This window comes from Astatotilapia calliptera, chromosome 7 (genome assembly GCF_900246225.1).
Source record: "Astatotilapia calliptera chromosome 7, fAstCal1.2, whole genome shotgun sequence".
Lineage (NCBI taxonomy): Eukaryota > Metazoa > Chordata > Actinopteri > Cichliformes > Cichlidae > Astatotilapia > Astatotilapia calliptera.
In genome coordinates this window covers 6,064,552-6,091,163 of record NC_039308.1, presented here as the reverse complement: position 1 = coordinate 6,091,163, position 26,612 = coordinate 6,064,552, and the positions used below count along the sequence as shown (strand labels likewise).

At 39.0% G+C, this 26,612-nt stretch overlaps 1 protein-coding gene across 1 annotated transcript in view; it reads right to left on the bottom strand.

Annotated features, from left to right (window-relative positions):
- Positions 1–207: 207 nt before the first annotated feature.
- mvb12ba (multivesicular body subunit 12Ba) overlaps positions 208–26,612 on the bottom strand; it is a 28,699-nt gene continuing 2,294 nt past the window's right edge. The window contains exons 2-10 of the mRNA XM_026172713.1: positions 15,767–15,889; positions 11,025–11,132; positions 10,821–10,917; positions 10,533–10,662; positions 9,909–10,049; positions 7,974–8,068; positions 7,557–7,612; positions 3,653–3,712; positions 208–3,408 (exon numbers count right to left, since the gene is read on the bottom strand). Of these exons, the coding sequence (XP_026028498.1) occupies positions 3,322–3,408; positions 3,653–3,712; positions 7,557–7,612; positions 7,974–8,068; positions 9,909–10,049; positions 10,533–10,662; positions 10,821–10,917; positions 11,025–11,132; positions 15,767–15,877 (885 nt within the window). The 5' untranslated portion in view covers positions 15,878–15,889 and the 3' untranslated portion in view covers positions 208–3,321. The remainder of the gene's footprint in view (positions 3,409–3,652; positions 3,713–7,556; positions 7,613–7,973; positions 8,069–9,908; positions 10,050–10,532; positions 10,663–10,820; positions 10,918–11,024; positions 11,133–15,766; positions 15,890–26,612) is intronic.

The following is a 26,612-nucleotide window of genomic DNA, read 5'->3' as shown; positions in this document are numbered from 1 at the left end:
TTAAAGAGATTATTTGTAGTTAATAGTTACATTACTTAGCAAATGAATACTGCAGCCCACCAGGCTGGAAGTAAACAAAGTTGAGAAATATACACGTGTAGCTTATCACACAGCAGGCAGTTACGCACAGCTGAAATACACAGAGCTTCACATAGCCATTTGTCTAACCCTATTAATTTCAGCAGTATAATTAAGTTTCATAGGACACACTGGAAAAAAGAATTTATTTAAGACCAAGTAGGTGCTATACTGAAATACTGACAAAGTAAACAAACAGCAAAAGGAGTTACTCTATTTAATGACTTGATATATTGCAAACATTTTTTCTTGTCACATATGACCTGTGGAAAAAAATAAAAATCAGCAAAATTAAAACTGATTTAATTTTCTTTACATAATCGGTGATGCTACATCATGTGTTTTAAGAAGATGGTGGACAGACTGACCTTCACAGACACCTGTTCAGGCTGAACATAAGGTCAATAATAAGAACCCAACTTATACTGGCCTATCACATGTTTCTATTAGTGTACATTTTGTTCGATATGAGGAAACATGAAACTTTTTCCTATTACAGGACAGACATGGAGATAATTAAGCTTAATTAACATGAGATAAATTATCACACAATTAGTTTCAAATCCATTTTGTTCACATCAAAGTTGAGAATTAAGTGAACCACTTATTTTCCCTTTAAAAAAAAAAAAATTATAATAGGCCTTTTTAGTGTATTACAGATTCAAAGTATCAAACAGCAATAGTCTACAAATAAAAGTTTCCAATATGACCTTTTTGTAGCAGTTCATAAGAATACAATACGCCAGAGAATACCTCCTCATCTACATGACACATATCCTACTTATTCTCCTGCTTTTCTCTAAACATCTCAAAGGCTCAATGTATAATGTAGGTAGTAAAGAAAAACAAACAAAGTAACTAACTGATACTTATTTTATCTGGTGGTTTTAATAATAGTGGTTAGTGCTATAGACAATTAAAAAATAAAAATAGTTATTTGCATATAACCAGTGGTGACTCTAATCAGGGTCAAAATTCCATAAAGTCACATGGTTCTGAGTTGGTCTTTATTGTCATCACATGTGAAATAGGTGATTTTAATATTAATGGTCAAAAGTTTTGGAACACCCCAATTATTTCAGTTATTTATTGGAATTCAAGTTGCTTAAGTCCAATGAATAACTTGAAATGGAACAAAGGTAAATGGTGAACCGCCAGAGGTTTACAAAAACAACACCAACACCACCCCTACTCCAAACTGAAAAATAAGGTACATTTCAGAGTTATACAAGAGGCCTTTTTTCAGGAAAACAAAAATGTGTTAACAATTTAAAGCTGTTCTACAGCAATGGTGGTTTATGGAGCCTTGAAAGCTGGTGCTACTAATTCCTACAGGTGTTCCAACTTTTCTGGATTACTTCCAACCCCTCTGTCTGCATAAAAGCAGTGTTGGAACACATTGTGTTACCATATTCTCGTGAGCATCAGTTGAAAAAGGCATCGCAATGGAAGAGAGACGGACCATCAAAATGTATGTCTTCCTACAGAGAAACTGCAAAGAAAGGCGTCAATGAGTACAGTTTTCTCCACCATCAAAAGTCACTCAGAAACTGGGGTAAACTCTGACATGAAGAGGTCTGGCAGACCCAAAGCCACAAATGAATCAGAGGACAAGTTTCTGAGAGTTAACAAGCTTGCATGATAGACGGCTCACAGGACAACCCAACCCTTTCGAGCACAGCTTAATAGTGATCGTAGCAGGCAAGTCTCAGTTTCAACTGAAGACTTCAGGCTGCAGGTTTGACAGGACGAGTTGCAGCAAGAAAGACACTGCTAAGACGTCAGAATAAGAGGCTTGCCTGGGCCGCGGCTACCACAACATTCTGTAGCGCCATGCAATAGCCTCTGGTATGTGCCTAGTTGGTCAGGGGTTAGCACAATCTCCAGACTTAAACCCCATCGAGCTGGTTTGGGTACCACACATTTATGGGAACTTATTTAACACATATGGGAAGAACTTTATGAAGAATATTTGATTTCTAATGTAGAAAGAAAGCCATGGGTATGTTCAGCTGTTATATCTGCCAAAGGCTTCTACTTTGATGAGTGAAAAATTTAGAATAAGTCCTTATTTGTACAAGGCTTTCATTTCAGAGTGCAATGAGACATTAAACTGAATCATTTTCAACAAAAACTGGAAAAATTGGGGTATTCTAAAACTTTTGACCAGGAGAGTAAAATTCTGTACACACGTTCCATAACCAATGTACTAAAATAAAACTCTTTGCAATATTATACTTTTACTGGAGCATCCATTTCTGATATAACACCAATGAAGATGAAGGAAACGATGAATATAGCTATGATATTGTTGAGATATAAGGACTAACTATCAGTGCTTTTTAGCTAAAATGTGTGAGGTTTGCTCAATGTTACTCATTCAGTGAAAAGATGTATCAATAAAACATCTATATGCATGCAAAGTAAGGTATTAGAGTATGGTATAAATAGAAAATCTTGATGTGAATACTCCACACAGTGAATATTAGCTGTAGTCATGGTTCTGTCGGGCAAGCTGCTACCTCACAGAAAGAGAAGAAGTGGTTTACAGAATATCTACAGCAATTAGGAAGCACAATAACAACCTCAAAACACAAAAGTGCACTCACAGTCACACCAGTAAATGGCAATACATCTAGAAAACAATGAAAAGCATTTCCCCATCAAGAAGACAAGCTCAACAACAAAACTTAAAGTCACAGTTTTCTTTTAAATTTCTGACACCCTAAGGTGCCTTTATGGTGCGCTTTGATTCAGAACAGTCCATGTCATAAACGAAAAAGGCAACATGACTGGTGTGAGATCCAACAGAAGTCCTCCATGAAAAAAGTACCGTGTGATCCTTTTATCTTATTTCTAACAAGATCTTTTGATGGGACAAGGTTATTTTTTTTCCACCACAATACGACACTTGACCATTTTTCACTTAACAAAAATGTATTTTTGAAGTCATTCGAGTGAGATACTGAAGTATCTCGATGAGCATAAAACGTGTTTTCTTGTCCCAGCTCTGCAGTGTAGTAGTTCGAGTCTGACTGAATTCCATTGTTTTCCATTTCAACAGCACACAGAGGGCCTACAACATGTCCCAGAAGTTAGAAAATCCACAATTTTCGTTGGGAATCTTTCTTTTCATTTACAGATTGAATATCCCCGTTGTAGGTATGTTCTCAGTAGTTGTGTGCACTTCTCTCCGGCTGCTGTCTATAGTGTGGCGATGACTGTTGTTCATATAAGAGATGCTTAGGCCTCAGAACTCAGAGAGGTCCGTGTTGGACTTGGAGGGAGGCGAGCCGCTGCACTATGCTCTGTGCGGAAACTGTAATCATACTTACATAGGGAGAGTTGCATATTATTACTAATTAGTATAGTCTAACAAATTTTCTTATTGTTCACTAAAATCATAATTTCATTTACCTATCTGCAAAATACAGTGTTGATTAACAATCATATACAGTAATTTATTAATCCTCTAGTGGACAATCTGTACTTAAGCAAATACTACTTCATTATTCATCTCTGGAGACCATAAATTATACTATGAGAAATGTAACAAAGTCTTATGTCTACTCACCTCCTTTTCAATCTCAGCCAGTGATTTAATTGTAATACCCATCAGATCCACCTGCTGCAGCTGTACATGGAGAACAGGAATGCTGAGATGTGTGAACAAGCTCAACTTCAAGCATGTTGCAATTGTGTGAGAGTAGTGTTGGGAGACTTGTATTACTACAACGTGACTTATTTGAAGGGTTAATTTGAATAAAAGTTTGCCATTTTTCTAGGTGCAGTCTGAACATTGTGATAGAGGCTCAACAAATTTATCAGCTCATCACCCAATAAAAGGTTTATGCCACAGCCGCCTTCAATGAACAGAATTGGTAATTTAGAGCAATACTGGTAACACTGCTATTAGCAAAATCCGTTTTTATGTTTCTGTAATAATTGATCTACCAGTATGCCGAAGGCCTTTAAAATATTTTGAATGCTAAAATATATATTTATTGCTACTATCCAGTCATTTTCAAATTTACCATTTCATAAATAAGCATTAAATATATTAAAGCATGTTACATACTAAGAAAAATTTAATTACTTTTAATTTGAATACCATCTGTCATTATGGAAAATGTTACTTAATACTAATCTCTTCCCAACAAGATGCAAGAGTTAATTTGTGCTAGCTAAGCAATAGTGGTATTGACAGTGTACCCTTTAGTGCTTCACTGAGATTTGGCTGAGTGAACTTTGAAGAGGCTCACTCATCACTCTGGATGGCTTGCAACGGCCACAGGATATCACCAGAGAGTGATGAATGAGAAAGGGAGGAGGAATAGCGATGTTTGTGAATGAGAAGTGAAATAACACTGGACAACACTTCCTGAGTGCTGATTGAATGAGGAAGAAACTACAAAAAAAAAAAAAAAAAAAAAAAAAAAAAAAGCTCAAGACCAGAAAAGCTCCCCACTGCTCAGGGACTGTGCAGACCAGCTCTGTGATCATACGCATGTTTATCCGTGGGAGACATCCTGTGTTGTTCCAGTACTAACCATTTCACACTTGTAATCTTAACTTCCCACCTGATGAAGACAATTAGGGAGGATTGTCCTCAACCACCTCGAAACTCTAGTAAGCATGCTGCTGCCAGACCCCTGTAGTTCACTTTACTCTACTTTTGGTAGAGCTGGGCGATAGAACGATAACGATATGTATCGCGATATAACTTTTTCTCGATAGAAAAATTAAACTATCGCGATAGACCTCGCCACTCTTGTCCTCTTAAAAAAAAAAGAAAAAAGAAAAAAAAAAGAACAGCCAATCCAAATTAAGTAGCGCAGAGCCGAACCAATCACAGCCGCAGCGTCACGTCACGTGACTTGTTACGTACAGCACAAGTGCCAAGCCGCACGTGTGTTTGTTTGGGAAGCAGCCAGCCACCGTACCGCCCGGGTAATGTAGGAAATGAGTGTGCCGACTAGAAAAATCAACCGAGCGTGACCGAAGGGAAAACAGATGATGGTTCCAATGCCGGAGAGATTGTCGAATGGAAGAGCCATAGAAGTTCCGTAGTGTGAAGGTATTTCGGCTATTTCAAGTCTGACAAAAAACAGAGTAGTGTGCACTGTAAATTGTGCCGAAAGCAAGTCTGGAAATACAATAAACTGGTGCATGCGCTACGTCCACACGTACCCGGGTATTTTTGAAAACGCAGATTTTTCTATGCGTTTGCACCTTTCGTCCACGCGTAAACAGCGTTTTTGGTCACTGAAAACGAAGATTTTTAAGAACTCAGTTTTTGCATTTACGTGTGGATTAGAAAAACGTAGAAAACGCAGCGTCAAAGGTGTGCGCATTTTTTGACGTCACACTGTGCGCCACGTTATTGTTTCGGTGAAATGAATTTCTACAATACTGTTAATTGTACTCTCTGCAGTGTTTAAATGCTTACATATACACACAGTTACTGTCCGTCCACACATACGACTCTGTTCTGCTTCTATGCCCCAGCTTTGTTTACTTTTTCCCACCGAGGCTTCTAGACTTCTGATTGGCCAACATTTCTGCACGGTTAGGAATCTAGCGCCACCTGCTGCTTTGGCATGTTCATAGCAGCGTTTTCCTTCATTTCTGCCTTTATGTGTGGACGGGATTATTTTTTTAAAACGAAAACGGAAAATCTCAGTTTTCAAAAATACCCGTGTACGTAGCCTCAGTCTCTGACTGGAAGCGCTAATTCGTCATTCGGCTTTTGTCAGACTAAAGTAACTGTTAAAACTGTTTGAAAAGCTAAGCTATACAACAAGGAGAGATTGAGAATTTCCTTTTAGTTCTCAGTTTATTTGATATTGACAAAAGTTAGTCAATTTTGTCTGTTCTTCTGTAAAACAAACTAAGATTTATTTTTAGAATTAATATTTTGTTTCTAAGTGGTATTGACAATTTAGTCTGTTTTGTTTGTTCTATTTTGAAACTTAAACGCTTTAGCGGCTGCCTTTTGTGTAGTTTGCAATATTTGCCTTTATTTATCTGAAAAAGTCTCATGTTCCTTAAGTACATCTACCCTGTTGAACTTATTATGGGAAATAAATATTTAAATAAAAACAAGCTGCTGATTATTTCACATTTTACTTGTGAGCAACGGCACATTTAAATCTTACAAATATAGTTATTTGGCTTATATCGTGATAGATATCGTTATCGCCTGAAATGAAAAAAACATATCGTGATATGCAAAAATCTTATATCGCCCAGCTCTACGTCCTGGAATTGAGGTGGATGATGCAAGCATCTACCTCAATAGATTACTGTCATGCCTAAGAATACTGGAAGCACTGTGAGGGTCATGTTTTTTGACTTCTCTAGCACTTTCAATACAATTCAACAGGCACTGCTAAGATTGAAAAGCTGAAAAGGAGCAGGAGTCGACCATAACCTTACTTTATGGCTATCGGGCAATTTTTTTTAAAAGCGGTTGTCTGATGGGGAGGTGGCCGCACGGAGTGGGACGGGAAACAGGTTAACAGTCTGAAAACGTGGGCCAGCTCTTTCCTGGCCAGTCCCCTTGACCGCATAGAAGAGGTGGGTGAGAAAAGGATCTAATGGGCATTATGAACAACATCTCTGACCCCCTAAATAAGATTATAGAGGTCCTGAGCAGCTCTTTCAGCAGTAGACCGTTTCAGCCACAATGTAGGGCGGAGCTCTATTGTAGGTCTTTCATCCTAACAACACAGGATAAATACTGTTTAAAAACAAATGTGTATTATTACCACTCTCACTGCACTTTAAGTACATATGAAAATCTTGATGTATTTTACTGTATACAGTAAAATACATCAAGTATACTGTATACAGTAACCATCTATAAATAGTATAGTATTTTTGCTTTTTTGTACACTACTCTTACTTTTTCATCTCTAATTTTCTTTTTATTACTTGTGCTGCTGTAACAAGTTATTTCCCAAGAGTTTGGGATTAAATAAAGTTTATGCCTATTTTTACTGTTACTCAGTTACATTCCTGAACAGAAAAAAATTGTTTTTTTGGTTTGTTGTTATGCTTGATTAATTTCTGACTTCTCAGTGTCCTGGCTTAAGTTTGGGGAATAAAAATATGAATTCATTTAAGTTAATTCTGTACTTTTTAGTTTTAAACAAGCTTTTCACAGATTTCTAAATTGTGGGTATTTTCTTGCTTTTATGACATGTGGGTGTAATAAATTTGTTAAGCACTGTATCCCTTTCTTGCAGGGTACAGCAATCTCAACTAAGAAATATATGTAATCTGATATTCACGTACCAAATACACATCAGACAATGTAATGAAGCTTAGTGTATGAATGTAAGGCTACTTACAGCTTTTGGGCAAATACTGTGGTTGTTGTACTCTTTTTGAGCAGAGATGTTAAAGCAAAACACTGGAAATTGATACAGGGGGACATGTTGGCAAAGTCACTAGGATTAAAACTTAAAACTTACATCAGATGAGGCACAGGCAAACTTCTCAGAGATCATAAAAGGCACCCCGTCCATTGCTGAAAGAGAAAGGTCAAAAAAACGTTACATAATTTCATCTCGTAAAAGAGATCAAGTAGTAACCCATACAAACCATAAACTGAATAACAGCAACGACTTGAGACTGTTAAACAAATGACAGTGTCCACATATACAGAGATGTGGACACTGTCACCTTCAACATGCAGTCTATTATGAAGAGAGAGCTTGAAAGCACACAAAAGTGAAGCTGTTGATGTGTCATTAGGGTTAGGGTAAAGGGCTAGGGAAACCATTATGTCAATGAAGGTCCTCACTAAGATAGTTGAACGGGGTTGTGTGTATATGTGTGTGTATTCATCTTTAAATCAACAAGGGCGACTGAAACTGTAAAGACCTGACCTGTAATAGCATACAGGTTGGAGTTCTGGTGCTCATAGTCTGGTCTGGTAGTATTTTTTCCTCTGAAGCTGGCAGGGAGGGTCATGGAAATATGCCTTGAAACAAAAAGAAAAACATTAAGCACCTCAGTAGTTCAATATATATGTGAAAGTGAGCCAAATAGCTAAGAGTTTAAAGAAACTATCACTATCCACTCCTGCTGTGTCAGCTAGAACTAATCCTGGACTGTCAAATTGCACAGCTAAGCAAAGGAAGTTGGGTTGTACATTAGAGCTGTATCCAAATTTTTGACTATGGCTTGTTGGGTAATTTCTCTTCATCCTAGAGTACTTATTCATACATTGTTATAATGTACTTAATTTGAAAATTATCTTTGCTACAGTAGCTGAAATATATATATTTTTGATGGTGGCTCCTCCTCTTTCACGGGTTTCTGCTGTGATCAATCAATCAATAGATGAAGTGGCTGATGTCCACAAATCCTACTAGTGGCTGGACAAAAACACGCCACAGAGGCAGTAATCATGGAAACACAGGAACAAGCTCTGAGGACAAGATCCATGGAGGCTGCGGTCTATCACATCAGGCAAGATCCCAGGAGCAGGCTGTGTAAAGATGCCTCGGAGAAATCCAGCATATAACAGCAGGGTGCAAGATGCTGGCAGGCAGGGCATTAATGGAACGCCATAACCAAGTGGCCGGCATTAGTATACAGAAAGATCTGAGCAGAGTACCTGGAAGTCTTGAGGTATAAATGGGAGACGCCCCCTAGGATGGTCAGGAATGACAGAGCCAAGATCCTGGAATTCCAGATACAGGCGAACAAAATAGTGGTGGGTAACCAATCAGACATAGTAGTGTTGGACCAGCAGAGGAAAACAGCCGTAGTGATAGATGCAGCGATACCGAATGACAGCTACATCAGGAAGAAGGAACACGAGAAGCACCAAGGACTCAGAGAAGCGCTTGAAAAGATTTGGGGGGGCAAAGGTAACAGTGGTCCCAGTGGTAATCGAAGCACTCCGTGCAGTGACCCAAAGCCTAGCCGAGTGGCTCCAGTAGATCCTAGGAACAAGATCTCTGTCCAGAAGAGCGCAGTCCTACGAACAGCAAAGATATTGCGCAGGACCCTCAAGCCTCTGGTAGAGGACCTGAGCTTAAAGGACAGACCACCCGCAGGGGCGAGAGGGGATTTTTTTAATATATAATGTTGTGCAAGATCTGAGAGAGAAAACTTAAAAAAAAAAAAATCCTTTTTAAATCTGTAACGTGCTCTGCTCAATTCTCAATTGTTCCATTAATATTAAAAGAAATTATGTTACTCATTATTTTATTATTTGAACTCTTAAGCACATTTTCTATAAAAGTTTAATTAAATCGCTCCAAATGGACAACTTGGGTTGAAGGAGTTTGAGACAAAATAAAAGAGGCAAGGCTAAGTTGGTTTGGAGATGTGCAGATGAGTATAGTGGTAAAAAGGATGCTGAGTATGGAGCTGCCAGGGAGGAGAAAAAGAGAAAGACCACAGATGTTTACTGGATTTGGTAATATGGACATGGAGGCATACGATCTGGAACAATTGAAATAGGAAGATGACAAGAAAGTTAAGGAAGTTCCTCCACTGATTCATTCAAAGGTGTAAAAATAAATATCCATTGTCAATTTAAACATATCATCATAACAATTTTTGTGACATCTGAAGATACATCTTCTCTGTGTTGGGGCACTCACAAGCGAATGAATCACTACTTGCATGTACAATCCATAACCTCTAGGCAATACCAAGATAAAGTGCTAATCTGTGCAACCTGTATTGTTACAGTGCACTTGCTTTGTTTTGTGTTGTATTTCTCTTTTAAGGTTACAAGAACTAATAAGAGATACATGTGAAGACAATTACATACAAGTACTAGCACATCATTAGAGTGAATTTACTTAAGCATGGGAGCTGGTGGGGCTGATCCTGAGCTGGAGGAATTCACATTCTGGGTGTTGTTGATGGTTTGTGTGTGTGTGGAGTCCTGGGCCCGAGGCACATTTCCCATGCGATACCAGATTCCCATGTTGTTGAGCTCTCTGTCAAACAATGTTAGAAGCATTATTAAGCAGAAAGCGCTGACACTAGTTCCAAGGTTAATGTAAACCTGCTAGTCAAAACGTGTGTGTATTAAATCCATGCCCTCCTTTCCCCTTCATACATTCTCTAAGCAATTATCCTAGAAATGTTTTGGGGACAAAGGTTTTTTTTTTTAATAAACACTTTGCCAGAAATGATTTGGATTCTTTAGCTCTCATGTGGAACACATCTGACATACTGGAAGTGTCTTTTCATGTAGAAAACTTTCTGATAGAAATGCCCTGAACATTCCATCATACATTAAAAATGTAAAAAAGATTAATGTGACTTGATTTCTGGAGTAAGTGGAAACTGTTATGCCAAATGGAGTGACTCCATTACAGTACAAACAACTTTTTTATTTATAAACTATTTTCTTCTGTTTAAAAAAAGAAAAAAAAGAAAACAAAAAGTTAAATTTGACTGGAAGTTGCAATGCTCACCCTATAAAGGTATACTGAGGAGGTGCCTGCTTGGAGCGTCCCAGGATGCGGATATCACAGATGGCTGCCTCTGTGGAGTCCCGTGGAATAAATTTGATGCAGAGTCGCCTCTTCCTGAAGGCCTGCTCCTCTGTTGCAGAAAAGACAAACTGACGGTCATTCCACAACAAGGTGGTTCATGAATAACAAACAATTCTTATTTCAGAGGTTAAAAAGATTAATTATTTTCACATATTCTTACCACACATTGAGGCTCTAAGTGTCTTTCCACTTGAGATAATAACTTACGAGTATCAACAGTTTCCTGGATTGGGATGAAACCCACAGGCAAAGTGTCCTTTATATCAATCAGCTTCATGTCCACAAGAACATTACCTAAATGGCTCTGCAGAGGAAAGAATAGAGTACAAGAATATGGTATTGAGAAAGGAGATGTTTATTGGAGAGGGGGTGGGACACTTATTTAACTGTTGAGGAGGTAAGTAAACTTACATTTTCTTTAGAGAAAACTCTGGTGAAGCAAAGGTATCGGGTCACCTTGGATTTGAAAAGTCCGTCTTTCCACAGGTCAGCATCCAGGCCATCTGTTGTTGTTGAGATCTATAAGCAGAGGGGGATAGATTTTCATTATTCTGAGACAAGAATAACAATATCCGTGGATGATCTCCTCAATCTGTACACTCCTTGCTGAGCTTTAAGACCATCAGGTCAATTACTCGTGGCCCAACCTAAGTTTAGGCTGAAGACCAGAGGTGATCGTGCCTTTGCTTCAGTTGTACCTAAACTTTGGAATAGCCTCCCTGCTTCTATTCGTGCCACAGACTCTATTCAATCCTTCAAATCAAGATTGAAAGCTTACTTATTTAACCTGGCTTTCCCGACCATTTAATACCCTTATTAAACTTATAAATAATTTTATTGCTGGTTTTTAACTTCTTAGTTGATATTTTGTATTCATGAACTGACCTTCCTCCCGATTTGAGGTTCGATACCTATTTTACTTAACTCTTCTGGTCTATTAGTGCATGCCTTCTATCTGTGCTAGTGCCCAATCTGTACTTTGTTAATTGATTTACGTTGATTCTCTGTATAATCAGGAAGCACTTTGGTGTGCCTTTGGGTTTTTAAATGTGTTATATAAATAAAACTGTATTGTATTAACAAGCTAAATTCCTGGTAGGTAACAGAAATTCAAATTTGGTTGATTGCAGTTGTGAAGGTAATAGTTGAAAAGATTTTCCTCATGGCCAATTTTTTAGTCAGCTAAACGAGGGAGAAAAAAAAAAAAAAAAAATCACTAAATCACTTGAGAAACAAAAAAACAAAAAAAAAACCTGTAAATTTAAGACACTCAAATATCAAGTTAAATTTGAGAACCGTTTAACGGCCAATGACAAAAACTCTGCAAACAAAGGCATTTGAAAACATTAATCACATTCTTCAATTATGAATCATGCTGCTTAACCGTGCAGGACCTCACATTGTGCATACTGACCACATTACACTCCAAACAGAAAACGAAGACGAAAATAAACCGATGTTAAATAAATAAATATTAAATATTATAATATAAACTTGCTATAAAAGATGTTCACGTATTATTAAAATATGACAAATTAACTTTTGAGAATCTAATGAATTGCAACTGAAAACTGTGGCACAGTGTTCCCGTCTATTCTGGACGATGCGCGCTGTTCAGAAATGCATAACAACTACTTCAATAAAAGTTAAAATCTAACAACATAGCACCTTAAACACTAAGTGAGGAGGAGGGACATCTTCCTGTATCCCTTAAATAACAAAACAAGAAACAAAAAAAAACGGGAGTCAAGAGGCGGCTTGTAGTGCATTTTGACTCCATTCTGCTTGTTTGGTGCAGCATTTGTTACAAAGACGCAGGCATCCCCACACCCACTCACTCACCCACTTTGTTTTTGAGTTTTTTGTCTCTTCTTGCCCCACACCACTTTCTCCTCTTTTTTCCTCTCTTGCCAGTCTTGCCTTAGACATCGTCATACTATACCATATATAACGTAATATGTGAAATAACACAGGAATAAGACAGGACAAGATATTAAGAAAAAAAATGAATATCTAAAATAGTAAATCAATAAATCATCCAGCAATTTTATTCCGCCTATCTGAAGTTGCAGGGGCAGGAGTCTAAGCAGGGAAGCCCAGACATCCCTCTCTGCAGCCACCTCCTCCAGCCTATACTGAGAAATATCGAGTCGTTCCCAGGTCAGCCAATAGATGTAATCTCTTGAGAGTGTTCTGGGTTTACCTCCCTTACCCTCCCGGTAAGAGAGGAAACACCTTTATCTTACACCTACACTGGCTCCTTTCATCAAGGAGCAGCAGCTCTACTCTGAACTAGGGCTGCCACAAACGATTATTTTGATAGTCGACTAGTCACCGATTATTTTTGCGATTAGTCCACTAATCAGATCATCATCCATTGGACGTAAAACTACAGCTTATTGCACCAGCGGCATCTGCTCTTATATAACTATCATTAGCTTACAGCTTTAAGTGTTTAAGGTATGTGCTAACTAAAAATAAAGACAAGATGATAGTTTATTAAATTTTAATGAAATTTGCAGATTGTTTCGGTGAAGTTTAATAAACTCCTTGCTATCTAAAATATAACAGGACACCGGAGTAAATTCTCGAGCATCTCACACTTCTGATAATCAGCTGTCTGCTTGACGTTTGCTCAGCTGTGTAAAAACTTTAACCTCAGCCAAACAGATTTACTCAGGAACAAATAAAATACTGAAAAAAGCCAAACAATAACACTTTTAAGTTATCTAAGTGACTTATATATGTTTAACATGAGTAGCGAAAGACGGCGGTGGGTTTGAAAATGATTTGCCGTGAGTCTGGTGTTCTCACGGGCTCTAGTGAGCCTTGCCCCCGGCTAGCTATCGAGCTAGTGGGCAGTGTTGGGAAGGTTACTTTTAAAATGTATTCCGTTACAGAATACAGAATACATGCCCCAAAATGTATTCTGTAACGTATTCCGTTACGTTACTCAATGAGAGTAACGTATTCTGAATACTTTGGATTACTTAATATATTATCGTGCTTTTTACAACAACGTGAATGTACTATTGCTGTGTGATTTATTACTATTACTGAAGGTCCGCGACTCCGAACTGTAGTAAAGGGACCTCTGACTAATACGGCGGGGTCCCTGTCGGCTCATAGCCGAAAAATAGCTTTACTTTGTTGTGTGGGTCAATTTTTCTTGCGAGAGACAGAGAGAGGCGTTGAAAGACTGCTCCAACGGAACTTATTGTTTTCGGAGGAAAACAGGAACACGGTGTACAGTCGAGTCTTAATAGCTTACTTACAACTGGGCTCGTCAGGCACTCTTCTTGGCTGCAGTGGTTATTATTATATTTACATGCTTCCAGCTCCCGTTTTTCCTCGACGACAACTCGTACCTTTCCACTCGCCTTTTTCTCCCTCCTCGCGCTCACAGACACATAACGTGTATGGCAGTGCATTCTCCCTGCAACACGGACTATACTGCCCATGATGCTACATTCTTTAGAGCTATGCTTGTAGCATTCTGCCTGTTAGCTTAGCACAACAACAACAACAAAAAGGTGCTCTCTCACCCAGGAAACACACAGTCGCAGAAAGAGAGAGAGAGCGTCGCCCTGTAACCATGGCAACCGTAACGCTGCCGCCTGGAACGAAAGAACGTAGCTGTCAAACAAAACCCAAACAGTCCTGACCCGCGACAAAATGAAACAGGAAAGTACCGCAGTGTAATCCATTTATTTCAACAAAGTAACTGTATTCTGAATACCACCTTTTTAAACGGTAACTGTAACGGAATACAGTTACTCATATTTTGTATTCTAAATACGTAACGCCGGTACATGTATTCCGTTACTCCCCAACACTGCTAGTGGGTAACAGACGTCTCCGAAAACGTTGGAGCGCTTTTGAAAATATGTGGTGTCTTGATAAACCGAGCAGATATTTGAGGTTTACACAGCTACATTCTCGCCTGAAAATATTTTAAACGTTTATTTTGTGGCCCACATAGAATAATAAGAGTAATGTTAAAACTAACTAGCTACTGCCATTGTTGGAAACTGAGCAAGGCCGCGCTATGAATTCTCGACTATTAAATTAGTCGTCGATGATTTTGATAGTCGACGTAATCGTGACTAGTCGACTAATCGTGGCAGCCCTACTCTGAACCCCACACAAATAATTGAACTATTAATCTTATTCTAACGGAAAGCCCATTTTCGTTACTCGTATCCTCAATCTTTTCCTTTCACTTATGAAAGAACTAACAACAATACATTAGCCCAAAATTAACAGATTAATGGAGTTTCTCAACAATGATGCCACAAATGGCAGCACATGGCTGTATAACATTTAGGCACAACAATTTACCATCACTTCGCATCAATTAAAATGATAGCAATTAGGTTAAATGATTACTACGTCTTGTACTGACTAGTGACAATAGCAACGATTAGTTGCTTGGTTAACAAGTCATGCACATCCCTTATTTCACAGGAAAGAAGGATAGTGATTCTGCTCCTCTTTAACTGTAAACTACCAGGTAAAAAGTTGCTACAAATGCTAAAGCAGCTGCTACTGTTGGCAAACACACACTGTCATCCACCTAATACATGAAGACTAATTCACAGCAAAACACTCTTAAGTCTGGGCTATCATCATATACACGGAGAATAATACATGTGTTTTTCCATAGACATTTGGAATTGGGTGAACAGAAAAAAAAAAGACAAAAGAAAAAAAATAAAAATAAAAAACAACCCAGAATCACTATTGGCAAGTTTAAAAAAAAAAAAAAAAAAAAAAAAAGGAATTTGTGCATCACTGAAGTTCAGTCACTGCTTATATTTTCCTAACAACCAGCTAACCATTTTGCTAACCAGAATGTGCACCAAATCAAAAACAGGTTTGTATGTCAGATGTTGGAGTTTATCCACGAGAGAAGCCCTCACTGGGAACACATGCGATTGTTGCTCAATTATTTTTGTCACAATAGAATATTTAAGAAATTAAATTAATTTAAGAAAGCATGTAAGTGCCTCCTTTCATGCGCACACACAAGTACATAAATGTGCAAATTAGATATTTCTGTTACTGCAAAAAATAAAATCTAATAGTGTGGGAAAAATTCTGGTATTTGGCAATTCTGACCAATCATTCTTGAGTTATGTTATGTTGCTTACCACATCATATCCAGTGGGTGCTCTATTTCTAGAGGCTACTACTCCGACTCCAGTGATTGGGTCCATTGGCATCTCTGGCAAAGCTTCAGAAAGGTCCCGAACCTCAGGCATCTTTATAGAGATCTGCAATAAAAATCCCCACAGATGACATTATTGGAAAACAGAAAGTAGGACAATGGGAGAACGGGAATAAACATCAGGATTGATTGGTAAGATAAGACATGTACTTTTCTCTGCTGTTCATACAGGGGAAATTTTTTTACTCTACTTACTGAGCTCCGATCTAACCGTTTTGAACTTATAGTATGGAATAATTTTTTGTACCATAAGTCACAAAGGGAAAAAATATAATCCGAGCAAATAATTTAATTTCTTGGGCACAACTCTGATGTGAATCCTGCTTGCTTAAATCATTAGATTTGTGACTGTTTGGAGGGGAAGCCCAAAGAAAGCAAAGAAAGTGTCCTAATGTGACTGGTCACTTTCATGGACAGCTCAGGTTACTGCATTAAGTGGAGTTACATTGTTGCAGCATCCGTTCCCCAAAAAACCCCACTGTTTTAAATCATATTTGCTTGGAAAATAAAGTTTTCCAATAAAGAAAAAAAAGGAAAAAAAAAAAAATCCAGATTCTTAAGTATCCATAGGATAGTGCCAAAAAATTATACGGAAAATGATAACATCAAGCGATAACAAAAGTCAATTTCAGTGAGAGATAAAAACACACATATATACAATAAGATGAGGCTAATAGAATATATTCACAGAAGTTTTTGTGATGGTGCAGTTTAACTGAACACTGCACTTTCACAAAAATCTAAACCTATGGGCTCAAAATGTGGTCATAAATATTTTGTACTTGTAAAAAAGATTTGTATGTGTAAAAAAGATTTGTGTGTGCATAAAAAAGAATTTGTGTGTGCGTAAAAAAGAATTTGTGTGTGCGTAAAAAAGATTTGTGTGTGCGTATAAAAGATTTGTGTGCGCGTAAAAAAGATTTGTGTGTGCGTAAAAAAGAATTTGTGTGTGCGTATAAAAGATTTGTGTGTGCGTAAAAAAGAATTTGTGTGTGCGTATAAAAGATTTGTGTGTGCGTAAAAAAGATTTGTATGTGTAAAAAAGATTTGTATGTGTAAAAAAGATTTGTGTGTGGACTTAGAAAAAAAACCCCTGCAAGTTACAAGTACGGATTTTTGACCCTATTTTTCTTCCCTTCATCTGATTGGTCAATGTCATGTCAATCACAAATGTAACAATCCAATCAGAGAACAGATGGGTTTGGCTGTCGGAGGGGCGCTTTTTTGAACTGCAGGTCCTTGAAGGGTGATACCGTTTGAAGCTGGAGGATCGCTATATAAATATCCGATAGCAGCTAGGTCCCCTAACTTTCAGTAGCTGTTGAAAGGAAAAAGTTGTGGTATATCAGTGGTTAGAAATAACATTATTACTTTAGGATTAGTTTAACACAAAGTCAGGGCTGACCCAGGACCATTGCTGTGAGTCACAGTGCGCAGCATAAAAGTCCTTTCACATCGGATGCAGGATACGCTGCTAATGCTAACTGCTAACTAAAAGCAAAGGATCCAGAATTTGTTATGCTGGCTGCTGGGCTCTGTGGGTTTTTGCAGCAGCTCTACCTGTACTAGATGCACCTGCTCCTTGTCTTTTCTATCTCTGACTTTATGTCCTCTACAAGAGTTTGTTTTTTTTGCTGGTTCTTCAAATGTTCAATAAAAACATGTATGCTAATTCATAACGAAGAAAGCTTTGTAATGAAGACTGTCATTTCCAAAACACTGCCCGCCCCCACCCCGCGGTCCGCAGCGCTGTTGAAAAGGCTGTGGAAGTCCCTGTATTAAACACGTAGACCTGTGACACAAAAATCACCAAACTTGGACGACCACAGACTGTTTTCCTTCGTGGTGATGAAGGAAAACGCTGGGTTGGCATGTAAAAGGGCATTTATTCCCTTCAAAGACCTGCAGTTCAAAAAAAGCGCCCCTCGACAGCCAAACCCATCTGTTCTCTGATTGGATTGTTACATTTGTGATTGACATGACATTGACCAATCAGATGAAGGGAAGAAAAATAGGGTCAAAAATCTGTACTTGTAACTTGCAGGGTTTTTTTTTCTAAGTCCACACACAAATTCTTTTTACACATACAAATCTTTTTTACGCACACACAAATCTTTTTTACAAGTACAAAATATTTATGACCACATTTTGAGCCCATATAAACCCTCGTATTACTGTAGTATTGTATCTTCTGGATGAGGTAGATGTGTGTTCATGTGTACATTTTTCTGCATCTGTGTGTGTTAGTGAATGAATAAGGCTTTAAGAGTATGTGGGGGCTCCAATGAAGAATAGTGAGCATTTGGACATTTACCCTGAGCTTTGATGCAAAATTTGGTGGGCTGAAAACAGGATATTACAATGGCGTAGATTTTAATAATGAATGCTAATAATTCACAGTGTCTAATATAACAGCCCCAGGTCAGTGACTGAGTTTTACTATCCCCTGTACATTTTTATTGGCCTGCAAAAAACAAAAACAAAACAAACAAATCCTTTATATTTTTAAATATTAACATTTTATTTCACTTCACTTTAATTTTGAAAAATAATTATTAAAAGACTGGTCTAGCACACCCCCTGCCCCTCTTTAAAGTCCCCTCTGCTTGCTGCAGGTATCACGGCGACAGAAAGTGGAATGTCAGCCGTCAACAAGCTGCGCATTTTAAACATGGTATCAAGGGAGTTTTTCCTTCCCACTGTTGCCAAAGTGCTTGCTCATAGGGGGTCATATGATTGTTGGGTTTTTCTCTGTATCTATGAAGCGCCTTGAGGCGACTTATGTTGTGATTTGGCGCTATATAAATAAAATTGAATTGAATTGAATAGAATATCAAGTTAACAGTTCAGCTGCATTTTTTAATGCAACTTCTGCAGCTTTACCAAGGAGGTTTCCTGTATAAAACAAACAATTGTGGATGGAGCAACTACAAAGTTCACTTTTCTTGATGTTGGAGTTTGTTGATTAGGTGGTTTGATGAATCCAGCCAACAAATATCTCCCCATTAACTGCAGCAGACCAATCTCCGCCTCAACCCAGTATCACAGAGAAATGTGTAATAGACACATCTCACTCCCACTTTTTCCCAGTAAAGGTTTTAATGGTGATTACAGGAATGGTTCTGCATGCTAGGAAAAAAATAAAAAACCTCTTTCTAATACACATGTACTTAAAGACTATTTAAATGAAGTAGTTCAAGCTCTGTTGAAGGAAAAGAGACAGAGTCAGTAATTAAAAAATTCAATTCAATCAGGAGGACACATTTGCTAGCTTTTGACCTTCTGTTGGATTCTGGTCTTGGAAGCTGTTGACGAGCTGCCCTCCATGGATCACTCTGCAGGTCATGCCCTCATATGAACCCTTGATCATAATAATAATAATAATAATAATAATAATAATAATGATGAATAATAATAATAATAATAATAATAATGGATTGAATTTATATAGGGCTTTTCGAGACCCTAAAAGCGCATTACAATTCCACTATTCATTCACTCTCACATTCACACACTGGTGGAGGCAAGCTATAGTTGTAGCCACAGCTGCCTTGGGGCAGACTGACAGACTGTTGACCATGTTGGCTGGGATGCTATAGTATCAGAGGAGTTTCTCGGTCCACACTGTCAAACACAACTATGACGCGTAGCACTGCGGTCTAATCTGTGCTTGATCAATTCTGTCGGAAGCCTGCTTGCTCATCCCACAGTAGCGACCCGATAGAAGACCTTGTCGTTCAAGGTTCAGCAGCTCACTGCTGAACGACATTTCAGACACTGAGATTCACCCTATAGCTGTCAGCGATCATGGTCCTGTATCTTTAACACTAATGCACAAGAATAATACTACGCCAAGAAAAAACTGGAGATTTAATATATCACTACTTAAAGATGAACACTTTATTAAATATTTTAAAAAAGAGTGGACTTCATATTTGGACTATAATGACACTCCCGAAACATCAGCTTCTGTTCTATGGGAAGCAGGGAAAGCTGTGATGAGAGGTAAAATAATTTCTTTCTCATCACATAAAAAGAAAAAAGAAAACAAAAATATTCAGGAATTAGAAAAAAAACATCAAATCACTAGAAGAAGCCTACGCGTCCCACCAAGATCAGGAAACATTGAACAAAATACGCAAAACAAAACTAGAATTAAATGAGATAATTGATAAAAAAAACCCCAAAATTCTTAGTACAAAGACTACGCCTACAAAATTATGAACATGGTAATAAATCCGGTCAATTTCTAGCAAACCAGCTAAAAATAAATAAAGAAAAAACAACTATATGTGCTGTTCAAGATTCATCTGGGAACACAATATATGATCCGATACAAATAAACAACATTTTCAGGGATTTCTATAAAACGTTGTATTCACCACAAATAAACCATCTAAAAAAGAAATTGATCAGTTTTTGGACAACATAACTCTTCCAAAATTATTGGACACTCAAGCAATGGCACTGGATTCACCACTGACACCAGGTGAACTCCAGGAAGCCCTGATAAGTATGCCCAATAATAAGGCTCCAGGTCCAGACGGCTTTCCTGCAGAATTCTACAAAGAATTCTGGTCGATTCTAGCACCAGTTTTCTACAGAACGTTGTTGGAAATTAAAGAAAAGGGCAGACTTCCATCAAATATGAATTCTGCAAACATTAATCTCCTGCTTAAACCAGGCAAAGACCCTGTATATCCCTCAAGCTATCGTCCAATATCCCTTATAAATGTAGACCTTAAAATAATCTGCAAAGCTCTCTCAAAGAGACTGGAGAAAATAACCCCCCTCTTAATTCATCCTGACCAAACTGGTTTCATAAAAGGTAGGCACTCATCAACAAATACACGTAGATTACTTAATTTGATAGACTACTCATACAGTAAAAACCTAGAAACTACAATATTCTCTTTAGACGCAGAAAAAGCATTTGACAGAGTTAACTGGAAATTTCTATTTGCAAATTTACACAAATTTGGTTTTGGATCCTCTTTCATAAACTGGTTGAAAATATTATATAATTCCCCAACAGCTTGTGTTAGAACAAATGACCAGACATCCTCCAGCTTCTGTCTCTTGAGGGGCACCAGGCAGGGATGCCCACTCTCCCCTTCACTGTTTGCAATTTTTATTGAACCCCTAGCAGCAGCAATTAGACAGAATTCAGTAATTAAGGGCATAAAATGCAAGAACGTGGAACATAAAATCAGCCTTTATGCGGATGATGTGTTACTCTTTCTCCAAAATTCACAAACCAATGTCTCTGGGGTGACTGAATTGATAAACTCTTTTGCAAGAATATCAGATTACTCAATTAACTGGTCAAAATCTACAGTCCTACCGATTAATTGCTCCCTCCATAATTCCTCTTCTACACCACTGCAATCGGGAAATATAAAATATTTAGGTATTAATGTTTCTCCCAAGCTTGCAGATCTAACTAAATTAAACCATATCCCAGTTTTAAAGAAGGTAGAAGATGATCTGGCTAGATGGAAATGTCTACCCATATCACTCATGGGAAGGGTTGCCGCTATAAAAATGATGGTCTTACCAAAAATAAATTATTTATTCTCAATGATCCCAACTAAACCGCCACAAGATTGGTTCAGATCTCTAGATTCATGTATGTCCAAATTCCTTTGGAAAAATAAACCCCCACGTATAAGCTTAAAAACACTACAAAAGACCAAGGATAAAGGAGGACTAGAACTGCCTAACTTTCAGTACTACTTCTTAGCCAACAGGCTTCAGTTTATCTCAGGATGGCTAAAACATACCCTCTTAGATGAACCTTGGCTAGATGTAGAACAAGCACTTTGCAATAATCTAGAGATCTCAGACCTACCATTTATCAGCTCAAACATCCAACGACATGAATGCTTTAAAAGCATCAACATCAGCTCTTCTCTGACAGCATGGTGGGAGTTTCTAAAATTGACGGCGTCTTCATTAATCCCATGCAAACGTACACCTATCTGGAACAACCCTGACATATTACAAAACAATAATATGATAAACTTTTCAGATTGGAGTGGTAAAGGAATCAAATATTTAGAACATATACTAGAAGGAACAGAATTTATTTCATTTGACGGACTAGTTACACAATATGGGATCAACAAGAAAAGATTTTTAGAATATCAACAAATTAAATCCATAGTAAAAAAGAAATTTAAACCGGGTCAAGTTGAACTACAAACACCACCAAGTGTGGTTCAATTTCTTACTCTTAAAACCCCCAAATTACTATCCAAAATATACAGAATGCTTTCTAAAACAGATGAATCAATATCACTTCCTATTGCAAAATGGGAAGCGGATTTATCAGTTAACTTAGACCAAAACTTCTGGTCTCAGATTTGCTTAAAAACCTTTCATCTAATTAGAAATCCCAGTCTTCAATTAATTCAATACAAAATATTACATAGAGTGCACTATACAGGTCATCGGATGTTCAAGATGGGCTTTACGTCTACCAACAACTGCTCACACTGCCAAACCAATTCACCGGACAATTATATCCACGCTCTTTGGTTCTGTCCACCAGTTCAGAAGTTTTGGCGCGAGATATGTGAAGACTTATCGAAGTGTCTGAAATGTAACATTCCAACTTCCCCCTTAGTGTGTTTGTTGGGCAGCTTAGATAATGTCACTTCAGAAAAGAATATCGCCCATATGGTTTTCACTGCCCTATGCATAGCCAAGAAAACAGTCCTCATGAACTGGAAAAATAAAAATAATCTTAATTCTAACCAATATAGAAATTATCTATTAGATTACATTAGTCTTGATACAGCCTCTGCCACCACATCAGATCAATTGCTCTGGACTCCTTTGATCAGCTCCATCACCTAGTGGGGGTGGGGGGTCATAGTTTGGTCCCGCCTTCACTGTTGTGATTGGTGTGGGGGTAGGGACAGGCTTAGGGCGTCGGGGGGTTCCCCGGAGGCATCTTCCTTGGGGGGCTCAACCCGGGGTAGCGGTCATGTCCGGTTAGGGGCTCTGTTGGCTCTCAGGTGACTGTTTCCTCGCGGCTGCGTGCAGCGGGGCTAGGGGAGGGTCTGTGCTGACGGACGTGGGTTACTGACCTGGTAGCCTGGCTGCCCCTGGGTGGGTCCGGGATGGGCGTGAGGTTCTGGGGGCGCTCCGTCTCTGGGCTGGGGCCCGGGCCAGGCCTCGGGGGCTTGGGTCCTGGTTGGTGTGTTGCCGGGGTTGTGGGTGGGTGGGTGCATGGGGGCCCAGCCCTGGAGCAGGGTGCCGCCGGTGCATCGAGCCACCTGGGGGGCTCTTCAACTGGTGGGGAAGATCGTCACATCTTGCAGGAGCTTTCCTCTCCTCAGGAACTCTCTCTGCAGGAGGGGGAGATACAGGAGAGGTGGAGGAAGATCTCAGCCTGGGTGTTTATTGTCTTATGTAGTCTGGAAGATGAGTGGATGGTGGGGTGGGTGCGGTTTTCTCTGTGGTGGGGTTGGGTGGACTGTCCCGGGCTCTGTGGGGCCGGGAGGCGCTGCTGCGCTGGGCCCCAGTCTGGATGGGCCTGGGCCCCCTTTCCCTGGCGGGTCGCGGAGTATGGGGGTGCCTACTGGGGTCAGCGGGGGAGCTGGCCCCAGGGAGGGGTCACTTGCCCCCCCCTTCCTTCCTCCCCATCTCCAGCTGCCTCCCTCTTCCCGCTCCACCACAACCACCCACACATGCAGGACCTTGGAGTAGGGGTATGTCACCAGGGGGGTGTCTGTCCCCACGTTGAAGTGAAAATAAAATAAACAATAAAAGGTGAATCAAATGGACCATTACGGCAAGGCTGGGATGGTCAATTTGGTAAAGTAAACCCGTTGGGCATCTTTCTTTGCCTTTAGACAACAATTCTGATGGCAAAAGAGCCAAACGGGACAGGCAAAAAAAAAAAAAGAAAAAAAAAGAAGACCTTGTCTGTTACTGACAGGAGTGCGATGGCCCTGTAGTTGTTACAGCTGCTGAGGTCACCCTTCTTGGGGTGGTTACTCCTCTTTTTCCCCCAGAGCTTCTAGACGAGTGTATACAGCAACTCCACTGGTGCTTCCAAATCTGCTTTGGTATATCGCCAGGTTCAGCAGCCTTCCTGTTCTTCATTAGGGTGATGGACTTCCTGATCTCTTCTCTGGTTGGTCTGCTGCAGTTAATGGGGAGATATTCGTTGGCTGGATTGATGTCTGGTGGATTTGGTGGTGCAGGTCTCTTCAGGAGATCCTCAAAGTGTTCAGACCATCTTTTCATCTGCTGCACTAGTCCTGTGATGGCCTTTCCCTCCTTGTCCTTGTTCTGGCTTGCTGTGCTTCCCACACAATTTCTTGCTTGTGTCGTAGAGCTGCTTCATGTTATCATTGTATGCTGTCTGTTCAGTGTCAGCTTCTAAGTCCATCTATGTAGTTGTTCTTATCCATCCTAATTAGGGCTGCCACGATTAGTCGACTAGTCACGATTACGTCGACTATCAAAATCATCGACGACTAATTTAATAGTTGACGCGTCGTTTGAAGCTTTGTAAGATCCTGAAAGATGCAGGAATAAGTAGTAGGATTTAAGAGTGTAATAACGGACTGAAACAGAAGATGGCAGCACTGCATGTACAAGGATGCCAGCTGCCGTTAAACCCCGAAGAAGAAGAAGCTGTGTCCCACAATTCATAGCGCAGCCCTGCTCAGTTGTCAACAATGGCGGCAGCTAATTAGTTTTAATATTACTCTTATTATTCTTTCTGGGTCACAAAATAAACGTTTAACATATTTTCAGGCAAGAATGTAGCTGTGTAAACCTCAAATATCTGCTCAGTTTGTCAAGACACCACATATTTTCAAAAGCGCTCCGACGTTTTCGGAGACGTCTGTTACCCACTAGCTCGATAGCTCACTAGAGCCCGTGAGAACACTGGACTCACGGCAAATCGTTTTCAAACCCACCGCCGTCTTTCGCTACTCAGGTTAAACATGATATATAAGTCACTTAGATAACTTAAAAATGTTATTGTTTGGCTTTTTTCAGTATTTCATTTGTTCCTGAGTAAATCAGTTTGGCTGAGGTTAAAGTTTTTACACAGCTGAGTAAACGTCAAACAGACAACTGATTATCAGAAGTGTGAGATGCTCAAGAATATACTCCGGTGTCCTGTTATATTTTAGATAGCAAGGAGTTTATTAAACTCCACCGAAACAATCTGCAAATTTCATTAAAATTTAATAAACTATCATCTTGTCTTTATTTTTAGTTAGCACATACCTTAAACACTTAAAGCTGTAAGCTAATGATAGTTATATAAGAGCATTTCTTTTTTTCAGATAAGTAGAGACTGTACTGGGGCTTAGATCATTTTAGTAATTGAGTATCTATTATTGCATCAAAAATCGAATAAGAAATACTTTTGTCTTATTAATGAGCAGTAATAAATATTCAAAAGACAAAAAACAGGTCTTTTAAAATGTTTAAATAGTTCACCTCCTCATAAGACCTTAAATATCTCCAAAATATTGTATATAACCAGATGCGTATCTTAATGATCTTAAAGTATGGTATCACTGTATTAGAGCACTAACTTACAAGAGCCAAGATATACCAAATTGAATCAAAAACTGTGACCCCAAAACTGTGCTATGAACAGAACCACAGATTTTGTAAACTGATCCATCCCCAGTAGATGTCAATAATAATAATTATAAATAGTAATTCAGTGTCTCTAAAGTTAGAAATATCCTGTCTCAGAGTGACGCTGAAAAACTAGTTCATGCATTTATTACTTCCAGGCTGGACTACTGCAATTCATTATTATCAGGACGTCCAAAAAACTTGCTGGAAAGCCTTCAGCTAATCCAAAATGCTGCAGCAAGAGTCCTGACAGGGACTAGAAAGAGAGAGCATATTTCTCTTGTTTTGGCTTCCCTTCATTGGCTTCCTGTTAAATCCAGAATTGAATTCAAAATCCTGCTCCTCACATACAAGGTCTTAAATAATCAGGCCCCATCTTATCTTAATGACCTTGTAGTACCATATCACCCTATTAGAGCACTTCGCTCTCGCACTGCAGGCCTACTTGTTGTTCCTAGAGTATTTAAAAGTAGAATGGGAGGGAGAGCCTTCAGTTTTCAGGCCCCTCTTCTGTGGAACCAGCTTCCAGTTTGGATTCGGGAGACAGACACTATCTCAACTTTTAAGATTAGGCTTAAAACTTTCCTTTTTGCTAAAGCATATAGTTAGGGCTGGACCAGGTGACCCTGAATCCTCTCTTAGTTATGCTGCAATAGACGTAGGCTGCCGGGGATTCCCATGATGCATTGGAGTTTTTCCTTTCTTGTCACCTTTATCACGCACTATGTGTTGATAGACCTCTCTGCATTGAATCATATCTGTTATTAACCTCTGTCTCTCTTCCACAGTAGGGCTGGGCCATATTATACCATTCACGGTAATACCGGTATAATGTTAGGCAACGATAGGAAAATGAAATATCGCGATAGAATATGAGTAAAACGCGCATGCGCAGTGCCTTTGTTTTCATACGCACATGGCCGATTGTTGAGTGAAACAGATGAACCAGAATTGGTTTGTAAAAATGGTGCAACTTCAGTGATGTGGAACTGGTTTGGTGTTTGTCCGTCAGATACAGACAAAGCACATTTTTTTGCAGAACGTGCAAGCGGCCGTCGTTATTGTCGTATTTGTCGGACTAAGATGCTCTTAAAGCTGGGAGTAATCTGGGTCCTAAACTCCGTCTTTTTCATGTCAAACAACACTGC